Source organism: Melanaphis sacchari, unplaced genomic scaffold (assembly GCF_002803265.2).
Source record: "Melanaphis sacchari strain LSU unplaced genomic scaffold, SCAv2.0 Contig65_pilon_pilon, whole genome shotgun sequence".
Classification (NCBI taxonomy): domain Eukaryota; kingdom Metazoa; phylum Arthropoda; class Insecta; order Hemiptera; family Aphididae; genus Melanaphis; species Melanaphis sacchari.
In genome coordinates, this window is record NW_020271469.1 from 1,695,161 (window position 1) to 1,716,925 (window position 21,765).

The 21,765-nt window shown below is 25.2% G+C and overlaps 1 protein-coding gene across 3 annotated transcripts; it reads left to right on the top strand.

Moving 5' to 3' along the window:
* Window positions 1-563: 563 nt before the first annotated feature.
* Window positions 564-20,944, top strand: LOC112600517 (moesin/ezrin/radixin homolog 1). Of its 3 annotated transcripts, none has more exons than XM_025347761.1 (11): window positions 564-817; window positions 1,611-1,671; window positions 9,056-9,235; window positions 16,901-17,023; window positions 18,712-18,863; window positions 18,926-19,156; window positions 19,215-19,475; window positions 19,549-19,675; window positions 19,738-19,968; window positions 20,299-20,529; window positions 20,596-20,944. In XM_025347761.1, the coding sequence occupies exons 2-11, from the start codon at window positions 1,660-1,662 to the stop codon at window positions 20,758-20,760; spliced, it is 1,713 nt and encodes a 570-aa protein (XP_025203546.1). In that variant the 5' UTR covers window positions 564-817; window positions 1,611-1,659; the 3' UTR covers window positions 20,761-20,944. The 3 variants fall into 3 exon arrangements, with proteins under 3 accessions (XP_025203546.1, XP_025203547.1, XP_025203545.1); XM_025347762.1 differs by lacking the exon at window positions 564-817 and adding an exon at window positions 1,441-1,458; XM_025347760.1 differs by lacking the exons at window positions 564-817; window positions 1,611-1,671 and adding an exon at window positions 8,217-8,575.
* Window positions 20,945-21,765: the final 821 nt, after the last annotated feature.

Here is a 21,765-nt window from a genome sequence, read left to right on the forward strand (position 1 = left end):
TATTATTATAGACTACTAAAAAAGTTCTTCATCCACTTGTTGCTTGTACTTAAAAATTTATTGCATTAATTAAAAATAGTAATAAAATAATTCACTGAGTGCGATACCCTGTCTGCCAAACCGTTCTATACATGTTACATTAAAATGGTATGAAATATTATGTGTTAATGCATAGTAATTACTAATTTAAACAATATATTTTCTAGACACGTAAACACGTTGACGTAGCCCGGTAAGCCGTTCATGATTTGTGATTTTTGCATTACTTCTTTTACAAATATTAATAAATATAATATAATCGTTGAGTGCGGCGAAACAAGTAGACAACATATTATGTCATAATGAATAAATTATAAATTTTAGAACGCTCGGCGCAGATGATTCAATTATATTTTCAATTTTCATTTAGTACAATTTTTTTTACGAGAACTAAGAAAACATTTTGTTTTTATATGTTTTGTTTAATCCCCTCATCACGGCCGCACTGATAAGGGCTATGTAACAGTGCAGCCACCAGCTGTAGTGATTATCCGGACCGAACCGGGTTCATTTGCTGATTCGCGCAACACCATCAGTCAACGTGACGTGATTACGTTTTTCCATTTTCGTGCATGATGTATTTTGAAAATATTTCAACGTAAAAAAAAAAAGTGAAAAAAAATTAAAAATAAAATTTTAACGAATCATTCTGGGTTGAGACTCGAAACACACATACATTGTTGCGCTGTGCACCGTGTGGGATACCGGAGGAGAAGGCGACTGAGGCGTTTGAATTGCTAAGAATCATCGGCAGGCGACGACAACAACTTCAATCAGGGTGAGTCAAGATTTTTGCATGCACCACTAGTGCTGTTTTTATTATGCATTTTATTCGCTTTCGATTTCTTGCAACTTTCCCACCCAGAAACAACGATGAGTGACACTTCCTATTCGGAGAATGTGCTTTCCCGGCGATTCAGTGAAAACCGCTCGTTACCGTCATTCCTATCGCCACCGATACGCTAAATCTCTAGTTTACTCGATGATGATAAGTGATTTATATTAGAGGTTATAATCTTAGAACATTGCATTATCAAATATAAATGTGTACAATATAATATAATAATATAGGCGGGACATGAGTATATTATAATGTTATATAGATTAAAGCAAGCAACTTGATTATGTAACTGTAGATACATGTTGCATTTTTGAATGCACTATGGAATTTACCTTTGATAATTAATCGATATTAGCATATTTAAGCTTAGTAACTAGTACAATCTCGTTCATCATACAATATAACTGTATAAAAAAAAAATAATTATCGGATGTTTTATTAATTTATACGGTTTTAATATCTAGTAATAATAAAATGGTCACTTACATTGTACCAAGTTTCAAATATTTTTATTGATTTTTAATCCATTAGTAAATTGGATTTTTATGTTATCCATATTGTTAGAAATTTAAGACTAGGTAATTTAGCAAATTGTAAGAATACATTATGAAACACTAACTTCTGAAATATTATATTACATTATTGCTAATATTACTATATAATATATAATAATATGTATATTATTGTTAATATACTTAACACTTAATCTAAAATATTTGAATTATTTCAGATTTTTATGTTGAACACATATATATAACTATTTCCAACAACAATTCAAGATGCCAAAATCTGTAAGTCATAATTTATTTGTTTTTAATAATTATAATTAGCTGCAATTAATATTATGTAAAGATTTTAAAAAATGCATTAAATTTGTCTTACATATATATTGATAAGCTTTATGTATCGTTTAAAAGATAAATAATTCAATCACCTTAAAACTAATGTTGTACAAACAAAATAATATATTCTAATAGTTAGGCTTAAAATTAAATTTGATAAATATAATAACAAGTTTATCCTTAATTAATTTATAACTTAGTTGTATATTATATGAATAATAAATAAGGGAATAAAGATATTTTTGTGATAGTTTGTATTAAGTATGCATAGCTATATTTTAAGATGTGTATAAGAAATATTCTAAAAAAAACATTTCAAGACCCCTTCTGTGTTGGCAACATATTATAATGTATGAGCATCTGGTGAACTATGATTCTGTCATTTACATTTTTGTTCTTTAACCAGTCTTGCAATTTAGTAATCCTAGTCATATTATTATCAAATAAAATAAATTATTATGTCTACTGAGATAATAATTTTTTTTTTCAACCATTAATGCCTATAAATAAAAAATTGTTAAATTGAGTCATATTAAAAATATACTAATTTAATTTTCAACTTAAATAAAGTGTTAAATATCTATTGATAATTTAAGTCTTTATTGTATATATGGACATCTTATTAAAAAAAAAAATAAAAAATAGCAGTATTATATAATACATATTAAATATATAATGTTGCTCATCTTTTGCTATTTCTCAAATTAATTGTATTATATTTTGTATTCATAAGATGTAAGCAGTTATTTGTGGTGTGCATTTTACATTAAAGATTGCAACTAAATGGCTTTTCTATGAAAAAAAAATGCATTTACATATAATTCATTTTTATTTTTTTTAGTTCAAGAACTGTATTTATTTACAATGCTTGAACATTTAATTTTACCATTAGTATTAACCTTCTAATTTAATATGTATTTGTACAACAATAATTGTTGATCAAAATTCATTATTACTAGTAATTTTATTTGTTATTACTTGATATAAGTGTCATAAATTAAATACATTTTAGATAAATTAGTGTTAGTAAATGTGTTTTCATTGTATAAACTAAGTCCTTAATTATTTTATTTATTGCTTTATAGGTTGTTGCATTATGTATTTATAGATTATAAAATAATATTAATTATCTCATTTATATTAAACTAATCATATAATAATAAAATTACCTATATTGATACACTGTTTAGTTTCATATGCTCGGAATAATACTTATAAATTTGCTATTTTGGTAACCACAGGAAGTAAACTGATAATTGTATCAATAAATTAAATTATCTGCAAATGAATTTTTCAAAACAAGTGATTATTATTAATTATTTTTATTAAATATTTACTTACATTTTATTGATATTATTTTTTTATTTTTTTTTTTATGAATAAACTCTAGGTTTATTATTCATAATGCAATAATAATACAACCCACATAGTATTATAATATATTAGATGTTATTATAATACAAAATCTTTGTAAAGGCTTACTCGGTTTACATTTTAAACAATGGTTTTTGTAGTAACCACAATGCTATTCTATATTATTACTTATTCCTGTGTATTGTAAAACAATCGGCTCCTATCCTCTTGCATCCTGTGAATCCCCTTATCATGTCTGCCTACCTACCACATCGTCCTTATTTCATGTTATGACAAGACGCAAGACTATGTAGTGTGTATCCTAATGATTTAGATTAATACTTTTACAAATCCTGTAAGTTTATACCAGGAATATGTTATCCAGTATTATGTAATAATCATTTATAATAATTTACCTAAAAATAGTATTCAAACATGTATATTTAAAAGTTAAAACTATGTCAATTTAACAATGGACTATATTATATTTTATAATGGCTTGTGCTAGATTTTTAATGAAAATTAAAAATAGTACAAATTTGATTTACAATAAAAATTTGTGATTTGTTGATTTTGCGAAATTACAAAAAAAAAAAAGTAATGTAATTGAAAGTGAAATTAAAATATATTAATAGGTCATTTTTCCGGTTATTTGAAGGTTAACAAATTAATAAATTCGAATTAAGTGTTATTAATATTAATACTTGTTACATAGTAGTCAGTTTTAGATTACGAATACAATTCTGATAAATTGGGTTGGGTTGATAGTTAACTTTTTATAACTTCTAGAATATTAGTATATCATACCAATTACGTTTATTTAAATTACCCCTTAAATAACGTAATACATCATATATTATACAATATTATGGAGTCTTATCATTTTAGCATTTTACGTATTAAATCAGTAATTATAAAAAACGATTGCCAATTACTAAATTTTAAATTTTACTTAGAATCTAACTAATTTTTTAAATTGTTGAATTTTTTATAGTTAAAATAAACAATAAGTTTAATTTTATGAACTTTTGTATGTAAATAATTCATTGCTAAAAAATTATTTAAAAATATATTCTAGTTGATTTTTATCTATTATTTTTAATTCAAAAATTAAAAACATTTTACCCATAATAGTATTAAGATAATAACAAACATATTATGCATTAATTGTATAGTTGATATTCTTGAACTTCTTATTTTAACCAAGTCATTTTTTATTTAATTAAATACTTACTATAATACTTAATAAATAATTAATCTTTTATAATGTGTTATTTTAATTTAATACAATAAAAATGTATAAAGAATGTTAAATTACTATTGACTTTGGTTGCACTAGGTTAAAAATGTGTTTTAAATTTTTATTCTACAAAATATTATCTGTAAATTCCTATCTCGTTTATGCTGTATATTATTGCTTAGTCAAGGTACTAAAAATATAAAAATAATGTGTAAAATTGTTTTTTATGTTATCTTTCATTCTACAATTTAAATAATAGATGGTCAACAGAGGAGTAAAGTAATGTTTAAATGTCCATATAATCGATGTTAATTGGATGTAAATTATTAATTAATTTCATTATAAAGATATTTTTTACCTTTCAGTCTTAGAAGTTCAAATTAATTAAATAAAGTTTGTGTGCAATGTTTTACGTCATAAAAGTTTTCAGTGTGATCTCGTCATCTTATGAGTATGATTGGAAGTGTCTATTCTTTATGTTTGTTTTTAAGTAGTACCGGGGTTAAAGCTTTTGAATTGTAGTTTTTTATTTAGTCTTGTTGAAGTGGTATCTCCGTATCACTGAAGATTTGATTATACCAGTGTTTCTCAACTTTTTAACCGTGACACCTCTCAAATTAATATTTAATTTTTAAGCGACCCCTAAGTATATTTTTTACATACATTTTTATATATATTTTATTTATGTTAACAACCTTCAGGGAGGCGCGATCCCCAGATTAAGAAACGCTGAACTATTTTTTGAGCTTTTTAATTTATCCATAAGAATTTGTTTCAATTAATGGATAATGATCTATTGTTTAAATATCTACAATAATATTTGTTATAAAATGTCATCTTTATTCATTTGTAGTCTATGTAATTTTATAAATACAATGTTTTTGTATGTTTCGTACAAAGATTAAGAATAATTAATTTTATTTCTGAGTAGAACTAAAAACTTAACTTGAGTTTTAAATTTTAAATAGGAGATTTTTATTGCACTTACTTAAAAATATTTCATTTATTTGTTAACATATTATTGTGATACTAAATACATTACAAAGATGAAATTTGTCTTTCTTTAAAACTTAGTTTTAGTAATATTTCACAAGATTTCCGAGATCTTCTGACGTCCGTTGTGAAAATATCTCAAACATTTTATGGCATATTAAAGTGACTAGTAGTACAAAATATTCGTGAAGAAATCTATTTGCATAAAAATAGCCATTTAAGTATTTGTAAATTAAGTAAATGGAGGTAAGTAAGTAATTAGTTATAAAAATCTCACCTTCTTATAACGTAGTATAAGTTTACTACACTCACTAATATGAGATTATAATCACAGTTATGTACGAAAAAACCGGGAATAATATACTTTGTATATAAATAATAAAATACTGTCAATTTAATTAAATATACAAAATAATTAAATACATTGGTATTTTACGTATTGTTAAAGTTTCATAGTTTTCCGTAAATTTATCTATTTTAGTGTCATTCAATGGCGTAGTTATGGAGGAGATGATATAGGAACTTATACTCATTATGAGATTATAAAATTACCCATATTATGTTATAATCACGGTTATAATATGCAATATATGGCTATAAGGGCATGGTTATAATCCCTCCATTTTATGTTTATCTAATAAATTATTTATTCCCCCCAGTACAAAATCATATCTACGCCACTAGAGGACTGTCGTTTCTTATTATTAAGAAATATTTTTAAATTAATTCTTACGTAAAATTACCATATCTTAAGATATTAAAGTTTTTAATTATTTATAAAAAAAATGCTTAATGTTACAATATAATAACATAATTTCATAACTTTTTGTATTCTCTGTGTGTAACTTATTAAATTACGTTCAAAAATCTGTAATAATTTGTGTGTACATTTAAGATTAAGTTAAACGATTATTAGTAAACGAAAAAGTATAATTGTTTTCGTTTAGCTATGATATTAAAACTAGTTTTACTGTTTTTATATTATTATTGAAAGATTTACAAACTATTTTACTGATTCTATGAACAGTAATAAATTGTAAAGCTTATCGTTCCTATTAATATTTTTATTTCTTTTAAACAATGTTTTTTTTTTTTAATGTTATAGTTTCTATAGCAGCCTTGATTTTTATTTTACATTTTTCATTTAATTTCATTGTTAATTATTTGCCTATTTATTACGTATTTTTATAGTCTTCTATAGTTTAAAAAAAAATAAATTTATTCTAACATATTCATAGATAAATCCAACTAGGTTTAAAACCTGATTACAGCTCATTGCACAATATACACACATACTATGAGCCTATTTTAAAATGAAAAGATTGACGATGTTTTCTTAGTGACTAATATTTATTTTTGTTTTTATATTTATTAGAAGACTATATATATCATATTTATTGTGTTTGAACAGTTTCAAAATTAAATTGTTTTAATTTTTAAATTTGGGGTACTGACCATTAAAAATTACACGTGCAAATTTTTGTAAAATAAATAATTATATTTAAATTTAAATTTAAAATTATGTTCTATGTATCAGTACTCATTAATGATAGTAAAAAATCTGCAAGACTCAAATAGTTAGAATTTATTTATTTTATTTTTTATATTTTATTATTGTATAAAATAATTGCATTTTTAAGCTTTTTAAATTGATTTTATTAACTACAATCGTCATGAATTTGTCATTATTATTCGATTTTTGTTAAATTGTGTGACTTACGTAAATGCATAATATATGATCATAATATTATTAATCCTTGAAAATTGCATTATAAAAAAATATTGAGACTTTTCAAAATTGTAGCTTGTTAAATAATCTCAAAAATTTTAAATTGGAAGACATCTTAAGAGTATTCAATCGTACCATGCTATTTTCAAGGTATACTGCTAAAACTATATTACGTTAAGTATGTATGAAATAAATATTATATAATTAGTTTTTTTTTGTATTAGTATAAAAAACACGACTGACATTTAAAACTTAACAAAAATATTAGTATAGTTTACATTATTTTACAATAACTAATATTAATAAATAAAAATATCTATTTTTTTTTTCAAACATTATTAAATATCCGAAAAATAAAAACAAATTTAGCTGCTCTTATTTGTATTTAAAACAAATACGTATGAGTACACGTTTAATTTATAATTGATTTAAGCATTTTATCATTTACGATCGCACCTTTAAAATATTTAATTTTTCTTGGTTAAAATTTAATTTAAATAACTCATAGAATCTCGTTTGATATATCATTGATAATAAATAGTAGTATTCAATATCAATGCTTGTATCAATATTATGTTTAGTAGATCGTTAACGTATTACCTACAACACAGGACTAAGCAGTTTAATCATCTCCCGAGTAATTTGTTGTTGTTTCTAATTCTATCTATCACATAAATCATTGGAGTTGTACAACCCTATATAATATGTTGTACTAGTTAGTGATGGATAGTTGAGTAGTGGGAGGGGGATTATCCAAACAAGTAAGTGGATCGTCACGTTCCGCCTTATCTATGACGTAAACTTATGATTATGAATGGTAAAAAATTCCAAGTATCTCGATCGTTAACACGAAGGAAGGAAAAACGTGTGTAAATATTGTTTAAACTGTCATTGAGGGTTTCGTAAAGTGGTTGCGGTATAGCTATCAACGAACAAACCGCCGCTGTTTAGCCATTGGCGTAACACTGTTACAGCGCACCTTGGCCCGAAACCAGGTGGCGGTACAGTGCCAGCCGGCGGCGACGGCGTTGTAGCTTCCTATAACCGGTTTCTGGTTTACGTTTCCCTCTCTCTACCACTTTCACCATCATCATCACTTGGCCACGCCCTGTTCTCCACCGTTTTTTTACTCTTCAAAACCAAGCCTGTTGTGGCGGCGGTTAACTGCTGCTCCGTCTGTCTCCCCGTCCTCTCAGCGCTCAGGCCTCAGACGCTTTTCTGACACTAGTCACTACTCGCTAGCCAACATTGAGTAGTCAGTATTATATTAGCACCTGCGGAACTGTTGGCGTCGCGTCCATCTGCTCTCATCGCCACCGCGTTACAAATGTGCAACGGATATTAACAATCATTTATTCTTTCGACCGTTTTTCATACCCCTCGACCTGTGCGCGGTAGTCGAGTGTTGCAGATTGTGCGTGTGCATCCTAATTACACTGTTTTTACGTGATTGTGCAACTTGCTAGTCGTTCGTGTGTTTTTAAGCCACTGCACCGTGGTTTCAGAACTACCGTGACAAGATGGTGTCCGGAAAAACTGTAAGTCCTTGAGAAGTTGAACAAATATACCACGGTATATCGTTGATAGCTCGTAAAGAACGATTTGTGTCAGAATATTAATGATAATATATTTTTATTTAAATTCGTAAGCGTTACAGATTACGCTTATAATTTTAATGTTTTTTTTCATATTATGATAATTTTTTAATTTATTGCAAGTTCGTGGAATTTGAGTTGGTAATTTGAATAGACATCAGTGTTAATATTAAAAAAACATTCTGTTCAAGAGGATATTTTAAATGGCTACATGTTTAGGCCAACCATTTTTGATCTGTTTATTTCCCGCCAATTCAGGAGATCACATAATGAAATACAATATAACTTATTCGTGTATAACATAAGCATAATAATTGTAATAACGATTGTTACGATGGGATCTGGGTAAACAGCAGGGAGGATATCTTGCTGGGTTGGATTGTATTACGTTTTTAAATTTTTTTCAATCATTGCCTGTTACAGATGAACGTGAGAGTGACCACAATGGACGCCGAGTTGGAGTTTGCTATCCAGCAAACTACCACCGGCAAACAGCTATTCGACCAGGTAGTAAAAACCATTGGCTTGAGGGAGGTATGGTTCTTTGGCCTGCAGTACACTGACAACAAAGGCGATATGACTTGGATCAAACTATATAAAAAGGTACTAGTTGATTTAATGTTTTTTTTTCTTAAAATACAATATAGGTACAGCATCAATGAATTTTGTATTATATTATTGTAAAACCCAAGATGATGTTTAACACTTCGAAACCTAAGTATATTTGAAACCGTACGACCTTGAGGGACAAACCGTAGGTATTATATTATGAGTTTTTGTCAAGTTTTTCTTGTCTATTTGCTATCGAACCGCTTCATAAAAACTGTCTATTAGCATTCTCGAAGACTCGTACAGTACGCGTGACTAATGCGTTAGTGCCAAAGTCACAGTTTAATGTCATCGAACAATTAGGTTATGCAAATCCATGAATAGTTCGTAGACTTGTAAAAGCAAACATCTCCGTTAATCACTGTACAAATATACCACACTTAATAATTAAGATAATGTACTTTCGACATTGTTTTTGAACACATTTTATTAGACACTTATATTGTTAAACTATATTTTTACGTTATACATCGTTTATGAAATATTTTAGTGACTTGTTGATTTTTATTACTCCACCTGATCACATTTATTTTACTCCGGCAAAAGATGCAACAGGTGTTCTTATAATGAAAATACTAAAAAATTAAAATATAGTTATATCTTTTATTGTTGATGTTATTCAAGAGGTAAAGATTTTTATAAATATGTAACTTCTTATCAGCTTCAACAGTTTTTAGTTTCAATAAAGAGATATGTATTATTCATTGGTATTTATATTCAGTTTAATATTTTTAGTATACTAATTAAAAACACTTGTATTATGTCAAAACAATTATCAAGAAAAACTCAAAAAAATTATTTGTCATTTTACTTGAAAATGTCTATTATCTTAAAGTTTTATTTGAGAATTGTAAAAGGTAGACAATCAATATTACATAATAATCTATCAAATTATTTTAATTTAAATATGTTCATGCATTTTTTTATTATTATCAAATCACCATTATGTATACTTCTAGCCACATTATGGCTATTTTATAAAAATATTACCTTTAATGGATATTTGATTTTTGGTTTTTCCTTTATTCACTTTCTTGGACTTTCGATATTAATTAAAAAGCCCGGTTAAACCGGATGTATCCATTATAGTTGACGGCTAAACACTGATTTCTCTTTAAATTATTGTCAACGTGGTTTCTTCTATATTCACTACTAAAACTAATTTACCATTTATTGAGCATTTTTTTTTTTCATTTAAATACTTGTAAGATATTATTTTTGATGCAAATTCAAAAATCTATGGTTAAAAATTTAGGTATTCTCATGCTTAAATACTTATTTTTGATTGTACAATTTTCAATTTTTTTAATTAACTAAAAATGAAGACGACTTATTGAAATATAGTTTTGATAAATTATTCCAATAGCATTTCCCAAGCATTTACAGAATTATCAAGTGTCTGTACGTTTCGATATTTGGCCTTGTCTCGCGGACATATCGTATACTACTTTCTAAAACGAAGATACATCATTGTGTCAAGGTCATTAAGTGCCAGAAAATCGCGTGTATTATACCGTCATTGCCCATCAGTATAAAATACACGTTCATAAAAAAAACCACACAAAACAGTAAGTAAAGAGAAAAATGTGAAAAAATACATTCTGAATTAGTCTATTAGATTAATTGGTGTTACGGAATCAGTCTCCCTAAAAACCAATTAATATATTAATACATTTTATCGTCTTCTTAAAAACTAATTTTAAATTATAGAAATAATAATTTCTTATTTGTGTTCAATATTGTACATTTGTACTTCGTGTATAATCCTATCATATCATTTTATTATTTAAAATTCAATATTTAATTTATTTAGCATAATTAAATAATAAGTTAATTTTAATATAAATTTTTTTAGAAAAATTCTTCTAATACTTTGGTTTAAGATACAGAGAACATTTTTCCATATATTTTTTTTTTTTTTTTGGTGGGGAGAGAAGTTATTAGTTAAGGACTCTTGTATTCAAAAAAACTTCAATACTCAGTATTGTTACCGGGTTTGACATTGATATAGTAATGTTCTAGAATTTAACTTTAGTAAAATAGATTTTAGTATTTTAATTATTTTGATCGTTATTAAGTCGAATAAAATCAAAGATTTACATATCATTTTAAAACTTGATCAACATAGAATATTTGGTGATAATTTGAAGATAACATATTTTATTTTTGTTTATAAAAACTGTCCCGATTGTATTTTTTAAAAGACTATTAATTAAACTTATAAGATCATATATTTTAAACAAAATGTTTTTTTTCTTTACTGTAACCTTTTTGAATACTATAATGTATATCTGTCTAATTTTTAACTAATATTGATTGCTTAAGATTGTTAGACTTTCAACTTTGACACTGGTATTTTTATATATTCTCTTTATTAGAATCTGTAGTTTTTAAATGAATACTTGAAGTCTGTTAATATTCACAAGGTTACTTATATGTACTAGTCATAACTCATTACTTACTAATCTATAATTTTTTTAAATCCTTACTCGTGATTTTTTTATGAGTACTTAAAATATTGATTAGTAATTACGTTAACAAAATGGTTTTTATATTGACATGATTTAAGTTTTTCAAATTGTTAAGAATTTGTCTGCATTTTTTTGTATCTTACATGCTTAAAAAAAAATTTTTTTTTTTTTTTTTTTTTTAACTCATTTATTATTTATTTACAATCTATACATTGGTGTACATTAAGTAAATCGTTTACACAAAATATAATATAAAAAGAACGGTGAAAAACGGGAAAGGTGTTTCACATTAGAAATACCTGAACATGATTGGCATGAGTAATATTTAGGTTAAGTAATTAAATTATATTTATGAGATCACTGGGCCATTTACGTTTGAGGCGTCTGACTGAGTTTCCTGGAATGTTTTTGTAGAAAAGTTGACTGTTCCTGCAGTGGTGTTCCGTTTTGTAGTGGAAGCGAGAGTAATATGTGACAGCTGTGTAATTAACGGTAGGAATTCTTAAATTATTATGCAATGACATACTAGTGATGTACAAGGGGGCTTTAGCATTTATCCTAAGGCAAATAGATTGAAAAACTTGTATTGTTCTGGTATTGGTTGGTTTGGCAGAACCTCAGAGTGCAATTCCGTATAACCGAGATTGATTGCAGTAAGCTTTTATAAATAAGTAAGCGGTAGGAGATGTTCATTTTCGATTTGAGGAGAGGTCTGAGAATGTAGGTGGCTGTTAAGTTGTTTTTGTTTGAGTTTGAGATGAGGGCCCCAAGTGTTTTTAAAGTTAAAAGTATTTTTTTTTTATAGGCAATTTGAATTATTATATTTTGAAAGTTTTTAAGTAGGTTTTTTAGTGATCCAAATGTGTTTTATTATATTTTTTAAATGTATAAATTAATTAAAAATAAAAACTTAGTCGAAACCAGTTCAAAAAAATTAAATAAATGTGTATGTTGTTTAATTACAAAAGTGAAGACGATTAGTGTATAGGTATACTTGATTTTTCAAAATAAGCATCACCGTTACATTATTTTTTATGATTTTTATAAACCAAATCTGAAATTAAGATTAAAATGTTGATAAAATTATGTTTTTTAAAGTTGTATAATTGTTAATTTTTCATGTTTCAAACTGTAAAATATTGGAATTTTCGCGAGTTTTTGTTTGATTCTATAGCAAATTTAAATTTGATCATACTTTGCTGGTATCCGATAGTTCTTGAAAATGATAGATAAAATGTGTTTGATTTAACGGTTCCATTTTGCCAACGTATAACATGTCAAATTTGCATATACCAGATTAAGTTGTATGTTTTTAATTTAAATACTAGAGTAAATTTACCTATTATCAAACTTCAAGGTAAAAATATTATTTTGGCTTTCACATAGGTTTTTATTAATATTGTAATTTTAAAGTGAGTTATAAGTATTTTTAAATTTTATTTTTTACATAGCTTTAATTCAATTTAAAATTATAATATTAATATAAACCTTTATAATGGCCTAGATAATATTTTTATCTTTAGGTTTAATAATAGGTAAATTTTCTCCAATATTTAAGCTAACAACATAAAATAATTCTGCTTAACGAAAATTTGCTATGTTGTATGAAGTATGATGGAGATAAAACATGCGGGTGTGGCGTTTTCTTGATAATAATGAAAATATTATATTTAGTATGTATAATTATATTATTTTTAAATATGCTATTATATATAATTATTATTATAAAGGATAGTGGTTATTAAGAAAACGTTTCGCTCGTAAGTGTTGTCTTACATATATGTATATAATAGTAAAAATCGTTTCATGCAGACAATAATCACTTAGGCTGTAGTCTAAATTAATCAACCAATTAATTTTCACACTAGAATGAGGAAATTTTAGTTTATGTAACATTAATTTTATTTTTTTGATATTAAAACTTCAAAAAAAAGTTATTTAAGTTCGATTAATACAAAAATAATAGAATTTTGAAACGATAAGAATTTTTTTTTCCTTTTAACGATATCAAAAAATTTAAAACAATGTTGCACAGTCCATAATTTCCTCTTTCTAGTGTTAAATTTAGGTTGACTAATTTGGACTACAGGCTGAGTTGATTTTACCCGCATGAAATGATTTTTACTATGTTGTACATTTGTAAGACGGAGAAAACGCCTGTGAATGAAGCATCCTCTTATCTCAAAAAAATCCAAGTCTTACAAATATATTAATCTTAAAAATTGATAATTATGCTATACTACTTTAGAAAAATAAGCAAATACATTGATATTAATTATTATTTATGAGTAATATTCTTGAATCAATTACGTTACTTTTTATTCGTTCTTATGTTTCTAAAAGTGAAATAACTGTTCACTTAATTTATTACTTTACTTGCGCAGCCTGAAAATATTTGCAAAAAAGTATGGAATTTATGGAACAGGAAATCACTTGTCGAAGAATCCGTTGATTATTTTGATCCAAGACATAAATATTGGTTACAGGTATCATACATTCCTTTTGAACACTCGACGTAATTATTAGATAAGCATTACAAGCATTGTTTTGATCAACCCGATATATTCAATACATTCTTTTAGCTTACATACATGCACATATATATAGTATATTCATATTTATAATGTTATTCTGTTAGTTTTTTTTCGCGTGTATCCCTACAGTCATTCTAATTTTCCAACTGACCATTTGTATTGTTAGTGTCCTTCGCTACACAATTGCTGACATTATAATAATGAGTTTACCCACATTGTTTAATTTGTTTTTATGGTTTTCTATCACATAGTTATGTTATACATTGAATATTATATTTATATAGTTTCCTTTTATGCCTATGTAATTTGTATTATTAGTAAACCTTTACATAAACAATTAAATTAAATCAACACACACATAGTTTTCCGTTTTATGCATATATTTTAGTAATTCAGTTATAATTTTATAACAATATAATTTTTAATTTTTCCTATCCAAATAATTAACATTGGTTTTTAAGCTTTATATAAATTATAAATCAATTAAATTATTGGTTTTATTTTTAATGTTTTCTTTTAAATTTAAAAATTACATTATCTTTAGTAAACAAATTTTTTTGTGAAAATAAAAATTGAATATTTGTGTATTAATAAATTATTTAAAATAAAATACATGAACCGAGGTTAAAGAACTGGTTATAAACCATATTCAGGTGATGATAATGAATGTCTACTTCTCTACTACGATACATGTATGTACTTCGTTGACTGTTCTACTTTCTTTTAATCGTAATAACAATTTAATCTGTATTGTAATTGTAATTATTTTTAATATTAATATTTGTGAAATATGTGAATCCAAGATAATTTTATAATTTTTCTACTGGGATAGGCAATGAAAAAATTTTATTTTGTCCTCACGTAGAACCCGTAGAGGTCACGATCTCGACCTTCGTTATATTTTCTTAATTTTAATTGTAGTCATAGCATAAGTGTTGGAAAAACAGTTATGTTTCCTAAGAAATTCACGTTCGAGTTTTGTATATGTTTAAAACTTTTTATTCTCGTCACTATTTCATGGTACAAATTCTTTTGAAGGTCAACTGTTAAATAATGTTAGGTATTAATGAAGGTTTTTCAAATTTTTCCTTGCATATGATTATCTATTGAAGTTATTGAAGTAATTATTTGTGACATTTTTATGTTTTTATTAATTAGCTACATGCAAATTCATGAGATGAATAAAATGTGTACTAAATAATCTACATTTGTTTGTTTTTCTAAATCAATATAAAGCTTTTTAAGTATAAACATTTTCAAAATTCCTCCAGAGGATACTTCATTTATCTCTGTATTCTATAAAATTTTGTTTTCTTTATTATAACTTATGATTACACTAGTTTATTATTCATATACATTGTAAAATACTGAAAAATTAAAAAAAACATATTCAGCCTTTAAAAAGACGTTATAATTTGTTTTATAGATATGTTATAGCATTTTACAACTTTTGCTTTTTTACGATTTTTAAATTTTTATGTGAGTTATTATAAATACGAAGAATATTACATTTCAAAAAAGCCTAAAACCCACTTAGAAATTAAATAACTTAAAAACTAACGTATTTAGTAGAAAATATTCTTTTAAATTCAATAATAAATAAATTATCATTTCACACTAATATAATAACTTATAAAATCTTAGTAAAGAAATCTAAACATGAAATATTGAACGTAAATTTGCTATTATGCACATGTAAAACAGATAATGAATGCCGGTGTGCCCGCCTCTCTTAAAAATTAAGAATATTGGTAGGTGATAAATAAATTTGTTGACTATCAGTTACCCACATGTTATATTTTATATATTTTTATAATATCTAATTTAATAATTAGAAAATACGAATATTGTGAAATTCCACTAATTAAAATTAAAAATATGGTGTTTAGGACTTTAGGTTATTATTAGAATTTAAATATCTATAATACATTAATAGAATAATATTTTGAGATATTACATGTTCTCATATTCTTTTATTACGTATTGTTTTACCGACAGCTGTTTATTTTTTTTTTGTATTATTAAATTACTTATTGTACTTGGACTTCTTAATCACACAATATTATATTAAAGATGTGACATATTTTCGAAAATAAATATTCATTTTAATGTTTACATTTTTTACTCAACTCATACTTTACAATTACAATTTTGAGTATTGGTGTTGAGCTTTATTGCTCCATCAGACTAAGACAGGTTATTTTACGTGGTTATCATCGTGATATTATGGTGGTTTATCACAGCCAAAGCAAATCCATAAGATTTTATTACTATACAATTAACTATAGTCTACCCATAACATTTTAAGATCTTTCTTAATTCCTTACATGATTTATTTGTTTATGTTGCTTAATGTTTTATTTAATTTATAAAACTTTACCAATTTGAAATAGATAAAATTGAATTTCTGTTCAATTTTCTTGAATTTACTAATTATTGTACATTAATAATAACTGAAAATAGTTATATATATATTATAAATTACAATTATAATTATTTGTTCTTGTAGCATGTATTATTTTGAACTGATAAGTTATCTTTACATTTAATTGTAATTTATGAGTGTTTGAATTTGCACATTACTTAATTATTAATCAAATGAATTATACCATATACATTAATTTGTATTTTAATTAATTTATTTTATATCTCAGGTCATGAGCCAAGATGTCAAGAAGGAAAACCCACTTCAGTTCAAGTTCCGAGCCAAATTCTATCCGGAAGATGTTGCTGAAGAACTTATACAAGATATTACTTTGAGATTATTTTACTTACAGGTAATATTTCAATATAAATACTGTCTAATAAATTACACTTTTTTTTTTTTTTTGCAAAGTTAATGATTATACCCATATGTAATTAACTAAGTAAAATACTATGTTTTTTCAAAGATAGATTGTATTATCATACTATTGAAGTGATGAGTAATAATTAATAATTATATTTTATACTTCATTCAACTGATTCAATTCCAAGAATATTTATTATTAATAATATTGTTCTGATAAAAAAAGCTAATAATTAATGGCTTTTTATTTTAAAACTAATAAGTAATAACAATTTTACGTCTTAAGCAATTATAAATTCTAAAATGTTATTTTTATTTATGACTATTTGCAAAATATTAAAACACTACTATCAAAATTATTACTATTAAAATATGAACAATTTATTTGGTAATTTAAAAATGATAAGATAATATTTTTTTTGTACCAAATTATTTAATTGGCAAAAATAACTTCTTTAGTCATGATTCATAAAGCATTAGTTGTATAAGACAATTTTTGTAGGTAATTGGTAATGATAGAAAATATTACAAATATTTGTTTAGATATTATTTTTTATTTAAGTTATGTACTATAGACATTAAAAAAAATATATTCACATGATAATTATTTAATATCTTAGCTAAGCTTTAAAAACGTATGGTAATAAATATTTTAATTATATTTTTGAGAGATTTTGGTGTACTAAATAAATTAGATTACTCTATTCTGGCTCTGTAGTAATTTGATGCATAACACGCATAGTAAAATAATAATATTGACGATCATAGAGTATACATATAATGATAATCTAAGAACTGAACAATTATAAGTAATTCTTTATAATACTTAAGTAGTGTAATGTAAAATTAGTGACATTAGGGTGCATAACACATGTATGTTCCCTAATGGCAATTCAGTTTTATAGTGGAATTTAATAAAATCTAAAATATTTTCTATAAAGTATCAAATATCTAAGTTTCAATGTATAAAAATTTAAATTTAAATAAATCTTTATTATCTTAAGAAATGTTTCTAGTAAATTTTAAATAAAAGTTAATATGACGTAACACATGAATAACTGACCAATATTTTTGATTAGAATCTAAAATAAATGAGTTAATAAGTAAAAGTTTAAATAAAATTTAACTCGACATAATTTTCATATGAAACAGTATTTAAAAAAAATACATTACCAACTTGCATTTAATTATACATCAAACTGCTTTTGTCCTCTTATATTTATTGTCTGTATTATACAAGTACGTAACAATAAATTTAGCAGTTAAACAGTTCACTTTAGTTTCATAAAATGTAAAATATTAAAATTAATAATTGTAATATCTTATTTTAAAATTAAAATCTACTCTGAATGCAAATGATTTTTATCTTAAATTTTTTTATAGATAAATCCATTTTTATTTTAGAATTAATTAAATGAAACAAATTTATTGCTTAACATACATTTACTATTATATATGGTACCCTGCTTACTACAGATTGATGTTCTCATGTAGCCTTGGTTTATCCTAAATGCACCATGGAAACTAGTTTTAAATGTAAAATTAAAAAAAAAAAATCTAACTTAATTTAAAACTAAGTATAAATTTTAAATTAATTTTTTTATTGATTAAGATTATTAACTATATGTATAGTTTTTTCTTTTAATTATTTAATATGGAATTATATTTTATTTTTAGGTGAAAAATGCCATTTTATCTGATGAAATTTACTGTCCATCTGAAACATCTGTATTACTTGCTTCATATGCTGTTCAAGCAAGGCATGGCGATTATAACAAAATCACCCACACACCTGGTTTTCTTACTAATGATCGCTTGTTACCACAACGGTAAATTATTAATAGTAATTCAATAATTATACATTTTAATTATTTATAAACATTATTTTTAGTGTTATGGATCAACATAAAATGACACGTGAAGAATGGGAGTCTAGTATTACTACATGGTGGCATGAACATAGAGGCATGATGCGAGAAGATGCCATGATGGAATATTTGAAAATTGCCCAAGATCTTGAAATGTATGGGGTTAACTACTTTGATATTCTCAACAAAAAAGGAACTGAATTATTTTTGGGTGTTGACGCCCTAGGTCTCAATATTTATGAAAAGGATGATAAGTAAGCAAATTTTATCAAAACTTAATATAATTTTATTTTTAAACATTTCTTATTCTAGATTAACTCCAAAGATTGGTTTTCCTTGGTCTGAAATCCGTAATATTTCATTCAATGATAGAAAGTTTATCATAAAACCTATTGATAAGAAAGCTCCTGACTTTGTATTCTTTGCACCACGTGTTCGTATTAATAAACGTATTTTGGCTCTTTGCATGGGTAATCATGAATTATACATGAGAAGACGTAAACCTGATACTATTGATGTACAACAAATGAAAGCCCAAGCAAGGGAAGAAAAACTTGCCAAACAACAACAAAGGTATTTTTATTGATTTTTTTTTTTAATTAATTAAGTATTTATAATATATATTTAAGATCAAAAACATTTTCAGAGAGAAACTTCAACTAGAAATAGCTGCTAGAGAAAAAGCTGAAAAAAAACATCAAGAATATGAAGAACGTTTGAAAGTCATGCAAGCAGAAATTTCTAAACGTGAACAAGATTTGCTCAGTGCTCAAGTACTTCAACATTTTTAATATATATCCATGTTATATTAATCTTTATATTTTAAACATTTTAGGATATGATTCGTCGTTTAGAAGATCAATTGAATAAACTTCAACTAGCTAAAGAAGAACTTGAACAAAGACAAAATGAACTTCAAAAAATGATGGAACGCTTAGAAGAATCAAAGAACATGGAAGCAGTAGAAAGAGCCAAATTAGAAGAAGAGATCAAAGCTAAACAAGAAGAAGTTATGCGTATTCAATCTGAAGTTGAAACTAAAGATGAAGAAACAAGACGTTTACAAGTTAGTATATATTTGTTTATAATTCAGTATATTTTAATTAATTACTAAAAATGGTATTAACTTATTTTAATAAAATTGAAACTTTATAAAGTTTAAATGAAAAATACATCTTTCTTTTATTATTTTTACAAATTATTATGTTTTATTTTTGTTCTTAATATTTTTGGATTTTATTAATTTAAATTTATATCTAGTACAACATGATTTCTAAATTTAACCCTAACATACTACTTAGAATATTCTAATTTAATATCATAGTACTCGCTTAGTACTTAAACTAATAAAATCAGTATGATAATTTAATTAACAACCTATTTTTTATTTTAATAGGAGGAAGTTGAAGAGGCGAGACGTAAACAAGAAGAGGCTGCAGCTGCAGCACTTGCTGCTGCAGCAACCCCCAAGCATCATCATGTGACAGAGAATGAAAACGAGGATAATGATGAAATGGTCAATGGTCATGAAACACAAGATTTAGATACTGATATGGATATTGTTGATCCAGTTGAGGAACGTCGTACTCTCGCTGAGCGCAACGAACGACTTCAAGATCAACTAAAGGTAATCCTATTATTTTTAATATACTTAACTGCAAAATACTATTCATTTTATTTCATGAATTTGTAGATGTTAAAACAAGACTTAGCTCAATCACGAGATGACACCAAGGAGACTGCCATGGATAAAATTCATCGTGAAAACGTGCGTCAGGGACGAGATAAATATAAAACTCTGCGTGAAATTAGAAAAGGCAATACAAAGCGCCGAGTTGATCAGTTTGAAAACATGTAAACACATGCTCATACTGTACAGGGTAGTTATTCAATTAATATATGCATAAAAAGCCTGTAAGTCCAAGATGATTGTGTCCAAAATTACAAGACCATTTTATATCTTGGTCTATAATTATGATTATTATTAAATTACTATTTATTAAGGTTGTAATAACAAAAATGGTTGAACAAGTTATGTAAAATTTTTTTTTTTTTTTTAATTTAGCTAGTTTTTATTATATTTATTATTTCCTTAATTTTTAAGTATCTTTATTTATTGAAATATAGTTTTATTGTTTAGCATAATAATTGCTTATAATAAAATTATATTTATGTGCCCAGTAAAATGTAATCATGCACTTAAGCAGGACGTCATATTACTAACTATCAATCACTCCTTTCACATTCCAAAAAAAAGGGAGGGGGCACTTAATTCTTTCTGCTCAATATCTTTGTCTTAAATAAAAACACGAACAATATTTAAAGCCTAACACTATTTTATTATTATTATTGTTATACGATTATACTTGATTTATTTATTATTAAACATTTCTTTTATTATAATTATTATTATTATTATTATTATTATCATTATTATTATCATTATTAACATTATACAAAAGCTTTGAAACAATTAATTATAATTATTATTTTATAATAATAAATGATTCTATTTTGTGGTCTTAAATAGACCAGTATTATTTATGATGAAAAAATTATTAATGTATACTTTTTTTTTCTTGTCAAGTTATTATACTACATGTTTACTTATTAATTATTATTATAAAAAATACATATTATTATTAATATATATTTTTTCAAAAAATAAAAAAAAACAAATTAGAAAACTTATTTTATTTTTTAAATTTTTATTAAAAAAAATAATTCAAATAGTCATTTTATGATTTGAATGGGACCACTAAAACAATGACATTATTGTTCAGAGTTGTTAAGGTATATTAATGCTATATTTGCCGGAATTGTCCCAGTTGTAAAAATATCTTTAAATTGATCCCTTCTCCCT

Coding starts and splice junctions, on each gene's coding strand:
- LOC112600517 (XM_025347760.1), top strand. Junction 19,476..19,548: donor CTTGCCAAACAACAACAAAG/GTATTTTTATTG, acceptor AAACATTTTCAG/AGAGAAACTTCAACTAGAAA. Junction 20,530..20,595: donor GACTTCAAGATCAACTAAAG/GTAATCCTATTA, acceptor ATGAATTTGTAG/ATGTTAAAACAAGACTTAGC.